The sequence below is a fragment of the Haematobia irritans genome, chromosome 4 (genome assembly GCF_050003625.1).
Source record: "Haematobia irritans isolate KBUSLIRL chromosome 4, ASM5000362v1, whole genome shotgun sequence".
Lineage (NCBI taxonomy): Eukaryota > Metazoa > Arthropoda > Insecta > Diptera > Muscidae > Haematobia > Haematobia irritans.
The window spans coordinates 38,709,817-38,722,795 of NC_134400.1; the positions used below are offsets into that span (position 1 = coordinate 38,709,817).

General features: G+C 28.7%; 1 protein-coding gene across 3 annotated transcripts in view; it reads right to left on the bottom strand.

Annotated features, from left to right (window-relative positions):
* Window positions 1-477: 477 nt before the first annotated feature.
* Window positions 478-12,979, bottom strand: part of LOC142236983 (uncharacterized) — a 52,600-nt gene continuing 40,098 nt past the window's right edge. For all 3 annotated transcript variants that reach the window (XM_075308270.1, XM_075308269.1, XM_075308268.1), the window contains 4 exons: window positions 10,660-10,909; window positions 10,312-10,595; window positions 10,059-10,241; window positions 478-721 (listed from right to left, as the gene is read on the bottom strand). In XM_075308270.1, coding sequence (XP_075164385.1) covers window positions 641-721; window positions 10,059-10,241; window positions 10,312-10,595; window positions 10,660-10,909 — 798 coding nt within the window. In that variant the 3' untranslated portion in view covers window positions 478-640. The remainder of the gene's footprint in view (window positions 722-10,058; window positions 10,242-10,311; window positions 10,596-10,659; window positions 10,910-12,979) is intronic.

Here is a 12,979-nt window from a genome sequence, read left to right on the forward strand (position 1 = left end):
TTTATATATATAAAAAAAATGAAAACAAAATCATTGTATTGTTATTAAACTATAATTGTTTTGTTTTTCCTCTTAAAATCATAAGCATTTATTATATATTAATATGCACGTATGTTGATTTTGTATTGTATGCTTATGCATTGATTGATATATAGTAATTAAAAAAAAATGAAAATATGCCATTCCTTATCAAAAACAGAAAGAAGAAGAAAAATACAATCTAAATATAATAAAATGTTTTTTTTTTCATTTTGTGGTAACATGATAAAAACAAAAATTTTTAATTTTTGTATACTAAATTAGGTTTTAGTAAATTAAGTTTTATTATTATTATTATTTGTAATTATATGTATATTATGTAGTTATATTTAACCATATAATTATTATTTATATATTTATAAGCAAAACTAAGTTGCTTTTACTATGTATATCATTATTTTAGATTTTTATTTTTTGTATTTTTCTTGTTTCATGCCGTTTTTTTCAATAAAACTTATCATTGAATAGTTTATTTTATGTTTATATTTATAATTGTATGTATATTGCAGTAGAAGGAATATGTAGCATAATCCACACACGACCATTGTGAGTATGTATGTGTAATTGCAAAAAAAAAAACAAGGTCTCTTCATTTTCAAAATTATTGTGAGACTTCTCTAAAGCGTTTCTGTCTTTCGAGGCTTTCGACTTCTGCCCAAGAGTTGCGCATATTACGGAAGAGCTGAAATTAAAAAAAAAAAACGATTAAATTAAAATCACAATATGATAAATAACATTTTTAAAAGAGTATTAAAAGCAATTCTAGGAATAGATAATCAATATTCAAATAAATGAGGAAGTAAAATCATATCCTAAACCATTTAAATGTGACTTCAACATCAAGCAAAAGCTTTTCCTGATCGTGCTTTACACTTTGTGTGGTTCAAGAGTGTAACTTACACTCACATTTAGTGGCCGCACTAGGCAAATTTTTGAACAAAATTAGCGTCAAACTTTTTTCCAGGACCATTTACGAAATATCCGTGTGGTGACAACCTTGGCTCCACACTTCTTAAATATGGAAGTAAAAAAAAATCATTGTAAATTTGCTTTTTCATTAATAATTTTTTCACTTCGAATTTTCTTTCTCTTAAAAAAGCTTCAATTGTCAATTTTTCTTAACTATGATTTTATCCAATAAAATTTTTATAACAAAAAAATCTTGTGTACGTGATCTTGCTTTCCGCTAGAAGAAGGGTATTGTGGTGACCAGGGCTGTGGAGTCGAGTCAATTTTGCTCGTTTCCGGCTCCGACTCCAGCATTTCTTCTTAGCCTCGACTCCGACCCCGGAGTCGACTCCAGGTGGTGTATCTAAATCTCATTTTAACAGTATTCTAATTGTAATTGTAAGGTGTAGTATTCCAAAAATAGACCGATATAAGTATTCTATTTTGCCATATGTGTTTATACATTTGTCCAAAAGAAATCTAATTTTAGTTTTTGATATGACTCGACAACAAATCTCAGCATTTTAGGGATGTAAAGAACTCCGGATTTTAATTTCAGGCCAATAAATTAGAACACGACACAAGACTATATAGAGACCACATCAAAATATGGGTAGATAACAACAATCTCCAGAATATGCACTTATAAAAAAATTTCAAAAAATAATTAGGCTTTCAGAAGTTTGAGAAGTAAAATCCTGGTATTGGCATTTTATAAAAAAAAAAATCTATATAAAAACAAGTAAGGAAAGTCTAAAGTCGGGCGGGACCGACTATATTATACCCTGCACCACTTTGTCGATCTAAATTTTCGATACCATATCACATCCGTCAAATGTGTTGAGGGCTATATATAAAGGTTTGTCCCAAATACATTCATTTAAATATCACTCGATCTGGACAGAATTTGATAGACCTCTACAAAATATATAGACTTAAAATTTAATTCGGCTAATGCACTAGGGTGGAACACAATGTTAGTAAAAAACAAGTAAGGAAGTCTAAAGTCGGGCGGTGCCGACTATATTACACTCTGCACCAATTTGTAGATCTAAATTTTCCATACCATATCACATCCTTCAAATGTGTTGGGTGCTATATATAAAGGTTTGTCCAAATACATACATTTAAATATCACTCGATTTGTACAGAATTTGATAGACTTTTACAAAATCTATGGACTCAAAATTTTAGTTGGCTAATGGTGGAACACAATGTTAGTAAAAAACAAGTAAGGAAAGTCTAAAGTCGGGCGGGGCCGACTCTATTATACCCTGCACCACTTAGTAGATCTAAATTTTCGATACCATATCACATCCGTCAAATGTGTTGGGTGCTATATATAAAGGTTTGTCCCTAATACATACATTTAAATATCACTCGATTTGGACAGAATTTGATAGACTTTTACAAAATCTATAGACTCAAAATTTAAGTTGGCTAATGCACTAGGGTGGAACACAATTTTAGTAAAAAAAAATATGGGAAACATTTAAATCTGAAGCAATTTTAAGGAAACTGCGCAAAAGTTTATTCATGATTTATCGCTCGATATATATGTATTAGAAGTTTAGGAAAATTAGAGTGAGTTTTACAACTTTTCGACTAAGCAGTGGCGATTTTACAAGGAAAATGTTGGTATTTTGACCATTTTTGTCGAAATCAGAAAATCATATATATGGGAGCTATATCTAAATCTGAACCGATTTCAATCAAATTTGGCACACATGACTATACTACCAATTGTACCCCTTGTGCAAAATTTCAAGCTAATCGGAATAAAACTCTGGCTTCTGGGTCCATATAAGTGCATATCGGGCGAAAGATATATATGGGAGCTATATCTAAATCTGAATCGAAAAATTTGGCACTCATAGCTACAATGCTAAATCTACTCCCTGTGTAAAATTTCAACCAAATTGGGCCAAAACTCTGGCTTTTAGGAGCTATATCTAAATCTGAACCGATTTCAATCAAATTTTGCACACTTGACTATACTACTAATTGTACTCCTAGTGCAAAATTTCAACCAAATTCGGCCAAAAATCTGGCTTCTGGGGCCATATAAGTCCATATCAGGCGAAAAATATATATGGAAGCTATATCTAAATCTGAACCGATTTCTTCAAAAATCAATAGGTTTCTATTCTGACACAAATTAGGAACATGTGCGAAATTTGAAGGCGATTGGACTCAAATTGCGACCTAGACTTGGATCACAAAAATGTGTTCACAGACAGACGGACGGACAGACGGACATGGTTATATCGACTCAGGGACCCACCCTGAGCATTATTGCCAAAGACGCCATGTGTCTATCTCGTCTCCTTCTGGGTGTTACAAACATATGCACTAACTTATAATACCCTGTTCCACAGTGTGGCGCAGGGTATAAATATGGGAAACATTTAAATCTGAAGCAATTTTAAGGAAACTTCGCAAAAGTTTATTTATGATTTATCGCCCGATATATATGTATTAGAAGTTCAGGAAAATTAGTCATTTTTACAACTTTTCGACTAAGCAGTGGCGATTTTACAAGGAAAATGTTGGTATTTTGACCACTTTTGTCAAAATCGGAAAACCATATATATGGGAGCTATATATAAATCTGGACTGATTTCAATCAAACTTGGTACACTTGACTACACTACTAGTTGTACTCTTAGTCCAAAATTTCCACCAAATTGGCCCAAAATTCTGCCTTCTGGGGCCATATAAGTCCATATCGGGCGAAAGATATATATGAGAGCTATATCTAAATCTGAACCGATTTTAATCAAATTTGGCACACATGACTACATTATTAATTGTACTCCTAGTGCAAAATTTCAACCAAATTGGGCCAAAACTCTGGCTTCTGGGGTCATATAAGTCCATATCAGGCGAAAAATATATATGGAAGCTATATCTAAATTTGAACCGATTTCAATCAAATTTGGCACACATGACTATACTATCAATTCTACTCCTTGTGCAAAATGTCAAGCTAATCGGGATAAAACTCTGGCTTCTGGGTCCATATAAGTGCATATCGGGCGAAAGATATATATGGTAGCTATATCTAAATCTGAATCGATTTCAACCAAATTTGACACGCATAGCTACAATGCTAAATCTACTCCCTGTGCAAAATTTCAACCAAATTGGACCATATTAGTCCATATCGGGCGAAAGATATATATGGAAGCTATATCTAAATCTGAACCGATTTCAATCAAATGTGGTACACATGACTATACTACCAATTGTACTCCTTGTGCAAAATTTCAATCTAATCGGGATAAAACTCTGGCTTCTGGGTCAATATAAGTGCATATCGGCCGAAAGATATATATGGGAGCTATACCTAAATCTGAACCGATTTCGATAAAATTTTGCACACTTGACTATACGATCAAGTGTTATGTTTGGGCAAAATTTCAAGCAAATCAGAGTAAAACTCTGGCTTCTAGGTCCATATAAGTGCATATCGGACGAATGATATATATGGGAGCTATATCTAAATCTTAACCGATTTCTTCTAAAATCAATAGGGTTCTATTCTGACTTAAAACAGGAACTTGTGCCAAATTTGAAGGCGATTGAACTTAAACTGCGACCTAGACTTGGATCACAAAAATGTGTTCACAGACAGACGGATGGACGGACAGACGGACATGGCTAGATCGACTCAGGGACCCACCCTGAGCATTATTGCCAAAGACACCATGTGTCTATCTCGTCTCCTTCTGGGTGTTACAAACTGATGTACTAACTTATAATACCCTGTTCTCTGTCGGGCTAATCGGATAGAAAGTTTAGATTTTAAAAAATTTAATGTGTCGGATATATAAAACAAACATAAACTGCCATAAATTATGACGAACGGAACTTTAAATAACCACTACCATACAACAGATATCAGTTACGAATATTGTTTCTATAGAAGTAAAATGGTGAAACATCGATTTATCTATCAATCAGTTATGGACATTAGAGACCATTAATTTAATGTAAAGAATTTCGAGTGGCACATTGGCTGAGTTTTAATTTAAAATTACAGCTTCCAAGGACATCGGGTGTATATGGAGATATCTCAAGTAATTATCTCCATATAAAAAATCTGGGCCGACGGGAAATTTCCGCATTTATTTATGGATCTCAAATAACTCAAAATTTCTGACAAATATTATGAACATTTTTGAATGGGAAAAATTTCTTTAAAAAAATCGGAGATGGGTTTATATGTAGGTGCTATATCACAAAACTGTCCGGTATGACCCATCTTCGAACTGTACATGCCTGCCAAAAGTTCTGAACGTTAGGTTCTACTGCTATATTGCCTTAAAATTGTTCCTTATGAAGAGTATATATAGGGTTAAAAATTGATATTTTAATATGTTAAAAATTCAGCACTTTTTCTAGTAAAACCTGCTTTTGATATCACCGTGACATTTCACCCATATAAATACACTTTGAATAGCCTGAAATCCAGTACTTCGTTTTGCGTTGTTCGATTAAAAACCCTAATGGAATCTAATTTGTCGAAATATTTCTTTATTTACAATGATATGAAGTGTTTTTCAAATTTTTTTTGGTCGGAGTCGGAGTCGAGCAAATTTTCCAGCAAAATCTTCAGACTCCGACTCCACAGCCCTGGTGGTGACAACCTTGGCTCCACACTTCTTAAATATGGAAGTAAAAAAAAAAATCATTGTACATTTGCTTTTTCATTAAAAATTTTTTCACTTAGAATTTTCTTCCCCTTAAAAAAGCTTCAATTGTCAATTTTTGTTAACTACGATTTTTTCAAAAAAAAAAAAAAAAAACTTGTACACGTGATCTTGCTTTTCGCTAGAAGGGAGGTAGTATGTTGTGGCCGTACCGTAAGATGTTTATAATGAACATTACCACAAATCTGAAACACCTATCCATGATTTTCTAAGATACCAACAAGTATATACGGCCGCAAGTTCGGCCAGGCCGAATCTTATTTACCCTCCACCATGGATTGCGTAGAAACTTCTACTAAAGACTGTCATCCACAATCAAATTACTTGGGTTGTGGTAATACTATACATGATTATGGACCGATATGTACCAATTTTGGCATGGTTGTTAAAGACCATATACTAACACCACGTACCAAATTTCAACCGGATCGGATGAATGGAGCCTATAAAAAATTATGAATCGATATGAAAGTTTTTTATGCAAAAAATATTTGATGCCAAAATGGATATGAGAACATTAATCAGTAAGAAAAAAAAACAACAACAACAACAGTAACATTTATTTTGCAAAACATTCCACCATTATTCGAATGAAGCGCATTCTTCTTGACAAATTTCAGGAATTTGAATTTTAAAATTCGAACGTCGGTGTCTTCAGTTACCGAGGATTTGAGAAAAACTCTTTAAACCACCCTTATATGTGCTCGTGATATTACGGTATACCCATAATAGAGTTCAACCGAAGAATTGGCATTCGGCCAAAAATCAATAATCGGCCTTCGGCCTCAGGAGGCCCATTAACAGAATTTTTAATTTTATTTTTTAATTTATTTTATATCGCACTGTCCCAGTGTTGAATTTTTCCCAAACAAATAAATTAAAATCAAATACAAAAAATGTTCAAAGTCCTCTATACGAAATAAATGTGACTCCATGCCTAATAAAATTGAAAAAGCGCTCTACCGAAAAGTGTGGCCAGCGAACAATTTTTCAATAAAGCGGGGCATCTTTTATCCGAAAGAAGATCGAATCTGCATGGAGAAAATGTACAAAAAACATTCCTCTTTTGTAATTATAATATCAAAGTACTGAATTTTGAATACTAAAGAGTCAGTAAGTTCTAAAAGAATATTATAAGACATGGACTGAAACCAAATCTATCAAAATTTGAAGAAAATTCTACTAAAAACCTTATTTTTTTATAAAAATTTTATTTCTATAGAAAATTTTGTCAAAATTTTATTTCTATAGAAAATTTTGTCAACATTTTATTTCTATAGAAAATTTTATCAAAATGTTATTTCTATAGCAAATTTTGTCAAAATGTTATTTCTATAGCAAATTTTGTCAAAATTTTATTTCTATAGAAAATTTTGTCAAAATTTTATTTCTATAGAAAATTTTGTCAAAATTTTATTTCTATAGAAAATTTTGTCAAAATTTTATTTCTATAGAAAATTTTGTCAAAATTTTATTTCTATAGAAAATTTTGTCAAAATTTTATTTCTATAGCAAATTTTGTCAAAATTTTATTTCTATAGAAAATTTTGTCAAAATTTTATTTCTATAGAAAATTTTGTCAAAATTTTATTTCTATAGAAAATTTTGTCAAAATTTTATTTCTATAGAAAATTTTGTCAAAATTTTATTTCTATAGAAAATTTTGTCAAAATTTTATTTCTATAGAAAATTTTGTCAAAATTTTATTTCTATAGAAAATTTTGTCAAAATTTTATTTCTATAGAAAATTTTGTCAAAATTTTATTTCTATAGAAAATTTTGTCAAAATTTTATTTCTATAGAAAATTTTGTCAACATTTTATTTCTATAGAAAATTTTATCAAAATGTTATTTCTATAGCAAATTTTTGTCAAAATGTTATTTCTATAGCAAATTTTGTCAAAATTTTATTTCTATAGAAAATTTTGTCTAAGTTTTATTTCTATAGAAAATTTTGTCAAAATTTTATTCCTATAGAAAATTTTGTCAAAATGTTATTTCTATCGAAAATTTTGTCAAAATTTTATTTCTATAGAAAATTTTGTCAAAATTATATTTCTATAGAAAATTTTGTCAAAATTTTATTTCTATAGAAAATTTTGTCAAAATTTTATTTCTATAGAAAATTTTGTCAAAATTTTATTTCTATAGAAAATTTTGTCAAAATTTTATTTCTATAGAAAATTTTGTCAAAATTTTATTTCTATAGAAAATTTTGTCAAAATTTTATTTCTATAGGAAATTTTGTCAAAAGTTTGTCCAAATTTTATTTATATAGAAAATTTTGTCAAAATTTTATTTTTATAGAAAATATTGTCAAAATTTTATTTCTATAGAAAATTTTGTCAAAATTTTATTTCTATAGAAAATTTTGTCAAAATGTTATTTCTATCGAAAATTTTGTCAAAATTTTATTTCTATAGAAAATTTTGTCAAAATTTTATTTCTATAGAAAATTTTGTCAAAATTTTATTTCTATAGAAAATTTTGTCAAAATTTTATTTCTATAGAAAATTTTGTCAAAATTTTATTTCTATAGAAAATTTTGTCAAAATTTTATTTCTATAGGAAATTTTGTCAAAAGTTTGTCCAAATTTTATTTATATAGAAAATTTTGTCAAAATTTTATTTTTATAGAAAATATTGTCAAAATTTTATTTCTATAGAAAATTTTGTCAAAATTTTATTTCTATAGAAAATTTTGTCAAAATTTTATTTCTATAGAAAATGTTGTCAAAATTTTATTTCTATAGAAAATTTTGTCAAAATTTTATTTCTCTAGAAAATTTTGCCAAAATTTTATTTCTATAGAAAATTTTGTCAAAATTTTATTTCTATAGAAAATTTTGTCAAAATTTTATTTCTATAGAAAATTTTGTCAAAATTTTATTTCTATAGAAAATTTTGTCAAAATTTTATTTCTATAGAAAATTTTGTCAAAATTTTATTTCTATAGACAATTTTGTCAAAATTTTATTTCTATAGCACAATTTTGTCAAAATTTTATTTCTATACAAAATTGAAGTACCTCTTAGTTAGAGAGGAATATTTTGCAAAATATATCAAAACATCGAGAATTCTACCAACCCAGCGAAAACTAGGTAACCACATCTCATTACAATTTGCATTACCAGGAGTACAGCTGCCATTACACATTGCATTACATTGCGATGATTTATAATGACTAACTTGTAATGACAATAATAAATACTTCTTGGTAATTTTCGAATTGTTATTCTCAACATATAATGCATTTGGCTGTTAATGACTTAATAAAATAGAATAAATGATGGTATCATTAGGTATAATTGCAATAATTGAGCATTTACTTAAAAACTCTAAAAGTTAAGGAATATTCTTCATGAATATTTCATAATTGTGTTTTAAATTAATGACATTACCATATTATGTTTTAAATAAATGCTTTATTATACCTCATTCCCATTACACTTTCAAAATCGACTTTAACTAGATTTCAACTGACATTTGCCTTATAAAAAATGGAGTTAAAATCCACCTTTAGTAGATTTCGAACCTAATGTGGTCTATTAGGTTTATTATAACGTATAACACGAATCAAACTCCCTTAAGCAACCCACTTTTAGTGTGAAATTAATTTGCGTGTAATCTTATTTAGATGACTTGTTACATTTTTGTTTATTTCTGCAATATTCGTTTCTATTCAAGTAGAATTCATATTACAGCATTACTCGCCATGTTTTGATCCATTGTAATCGGCTAGAGAAGTCAATATTTTCGAGATTTGCAATCTTTGGTATATAAGTGATTACATATTAGGTGATTATATGCTTTAAAAGCACTACTTATTTCATGGCCGAAGGTATGCCTGGGAAGTACTTTCCTCATAGGACATGCGTGTGTAAATGTAATCTGGAGCGATGTCAATTAATAAGTGGTTATTAATTTTTAAATAGGCTTACCTACAAGCTTACCGGGTAATGAGAGTTTTTGCTCGGAATCTACCAAACAGTAAAAAATCTACATTTTTTGGTTCAATTCTACCAACTGTGGCTCTAGCCCGTTAGAAAACCTGGATAACCCTCAATTTACTGACTCAATTTACCTGATTACTCAATTAAATAACTAAGTCAGGGTATTTTTAGAATATTAATCTCCCTACTTTTCTCCTAAGGTTCCATTTTCAGACTAAAAAATCTACTAACGGTCTACAAACTAAAACCTATTTATCGTGATTTATTTCCATAATTTCCTCTAAAATTTCGAATATCATGTTTTATGTTTATTTATAATTGTTGCCAATGCATTAATTAATATAAAATATATAAAATGCATTAATATATTCTGCTAAAAAAAAAACAAATTTCTATTAAATACCTCATCTATCCAATTATGTTCAGCTAGAAGATCATTTAAGATTTCCGTTGATGATTTGCTGGGATTCTCGGCTTGCAATTCCGAAACTCGACGGGCACAATTTACATATAAATTGTATTTCTCATGGGCAATTTTATGGAAAATATCTGCACGGGCAGCACAAATGCGACATAATAGAATATCCTTCAATTCAAAAGATCAAAAAATTAGAGAAATATTTGTCGTAGTGAAAGATATTCAAGATATTTTTTACCTTTTCATATGTAATACGTGCATCTGTGGGTATCGTTTGCATTGTATTCGAATTGTAAGGTTGACCGAAAAGCAAAAAACGTACAGATATTCCAGGTTGATGACAACCGGCACAATTTTTCTGTGTCAAATTATTTTGTCCCCATTCTGAGAAAACATGACACTTTGGCCATGTCTCAATTGATGTTATGACACTGCGAGTCCATGGCGTTATTGATAATAGTTTACGCTTACAATTATCCAATATGGTATCGAGTGCTCGAACACTCCCTAAGAAATATTCATCTGAAACAGAATGATCTTTATATTAAAAGTTTATTTAAATGGTCATTTCCATGTAAATACATACCTTTCTCCCGCGTTATTTCGGAAAAGAAACTTGGATCTAATACTTGAGATATCATGGTTTGTATGTAAATTTCAAAGTGATCACGATATGATAGATAATCCTCCATGATTTTTTCTATAAATTGTTCGGTATCATCGGCAATTAATTCGGATCTTAAAAATTCTACAATAGTTTCTGTATGTGATTGAACTTGAATGCGTACGGGAGCTTTCAAATATAATTTTTTAGTATCCAAATTCCAAGAGGCATACTGGGGAATACAACATACATGGGATAAATAATATTTAATGAAAAATTATTTAAATGATTTTTTTTGTTTGCTACAAATATGGGTTCCTAATAAAAAAATTGCACAGAGTAACATCGGAAATTGTGGAACACCCAAGTCTCGGAATCACTTCTTTCCTCTATTGAAGGGCTATATAAGGCGACGTCCTTGTATTCATAATTTTTTCTCTGCTCCTATTCGCCACAAATTATTCTTAGGACTTTAAATACGCGATTCATAAGACTATAGGCCTTTATAGAACACTCTATGTGTGAATCTTCATATAAATTTGTTTTTTTTTTTTTTTCATAAAAACTTGTCAAACATATATTGGGGATTTTTGAAAACATTTTAATTTTTATTTCTTTATTTATTTATCTATTTCCTTATTTATTTATTTTTTTCTTTCATAAAAACTTGGGGATTTTTGGGGAATTTTAAAATTTTAAATTATTGCTGATTTTCTACAGCAGAGCATTTTTCTTTTTTTTCGTAAAAACTTGTCAAACATATATTCGGCATTTTTGAAGAAATTTTAATTTTTAAATTAATACTGGTGTTTTAGAGCAGAGCCTATTTCATCATTTATTTTTTTCATAAAAACTTGGGGATTTTTGGGGAATTTTAAAATTTTAAATTATTGCTGATTTTCTACAGCAGAGCCTATTTCTTTGTTTTCTTCATAAAAACTTGTCAAACATTTATTGGGGATTTTTGAAGAATTTTTAATTCTTAAATTAATACTGACGTTCGAGAGCAGAGCCTATTTTTTTTTTGTTTTTTACTTTCATAAAAACTTGGGGATTTTTGAGGAATTTTCAAATTTTAAATTATTGCTGATTTTCAGAGCCTATTTCTTCGTTTTTTTTTTTATAAAAACCCGTCAAATGTTTATTGGGGATTTTTGAGAAATTTTGCAAGGAATTTTTTAATTTTTAGTGATGAGCCTATTTCTTTATTATAATTTTAAAGCAGAGTCTATTGTTTTGTTTCTTTTTGGAACAATTTTTAAATTTTAAATTATAACTGATGTTTTAAAGCAAAGCCTATTTCTTTATTTCTCTTTCATAAAAAATTGAAGAATTTTGGGAATTTTCAATTTTTGCTGATTTTCTACAGCAGAGCTTAATTTTTTTTCTTTCATAAAAACTTGGGGATTTTTGAGGAATTTTCAAAGTTTAAATTATTGTCGATTTTCTACAGCAGACCCTTTTTCTTTGTTTTTTTTTTTACAAAAAAAAATTTTAATTATACTAATGTTTCAGAGCAGAATCTATTTCTTTATTATTATTATTTTTTATTTTTTTAACTTTTTTTCAATTTTTACAGTAGAGGCTATTTCTTTATTTTTTCATAAACATTTAGAGACTTTTGAGGAATTTTCAATTTTTAAATTAATGCTGATTTTCAACAGCAAAGCCTATTTTTTTTTCTTTCGTAAAAACTTGGGAATTTTTTGGAATGTTAAAATTTTAAATTATTGCCGATTTTCTACAGCAGAGCCTATTTCTTTGTTTTTGTTTTTTTTTTATAAAAACTTGTCAAACATTTATTGGGGATTTTTGAGGAAATTTTAATTTTAAAATTATTACTGATGTTCTAGACCAGAGCCTATTTCTTTATTTTTTTTTTTTTTCATAAAAACTTTGCGATTTTTGGGGAATTTTCAATTTTTAAATTATTCCTGATTTTCTACAGCAGCATTTATTGGGGATTTTTGAAGAAATTTTAATTTTTAAATTAATAGTGACGTTCGAGAGCAGAGCCTATTTTTTTGTTTTTTTCTTTCATAAAAACTTGTGGATTTTTGATGAACTTTCAAATTTTAAATTATTGTTGATTTTCAGAGCCTATTTCTCTATTATAATTATTTTTTTCATAAGAACTTGCCAAACATTTATTGGAAACTTTTGTGACGAATTTTAATATAAATTGTTTTTTTTTCATAAAAACTTGCCAAACATTTATTGGGGATTTTTGAGGATTTTTAAATTTATAAATTTTTACTGATTTTCTACAACAGGGTCTATGTCTTTATTTTTTTTCATAAAA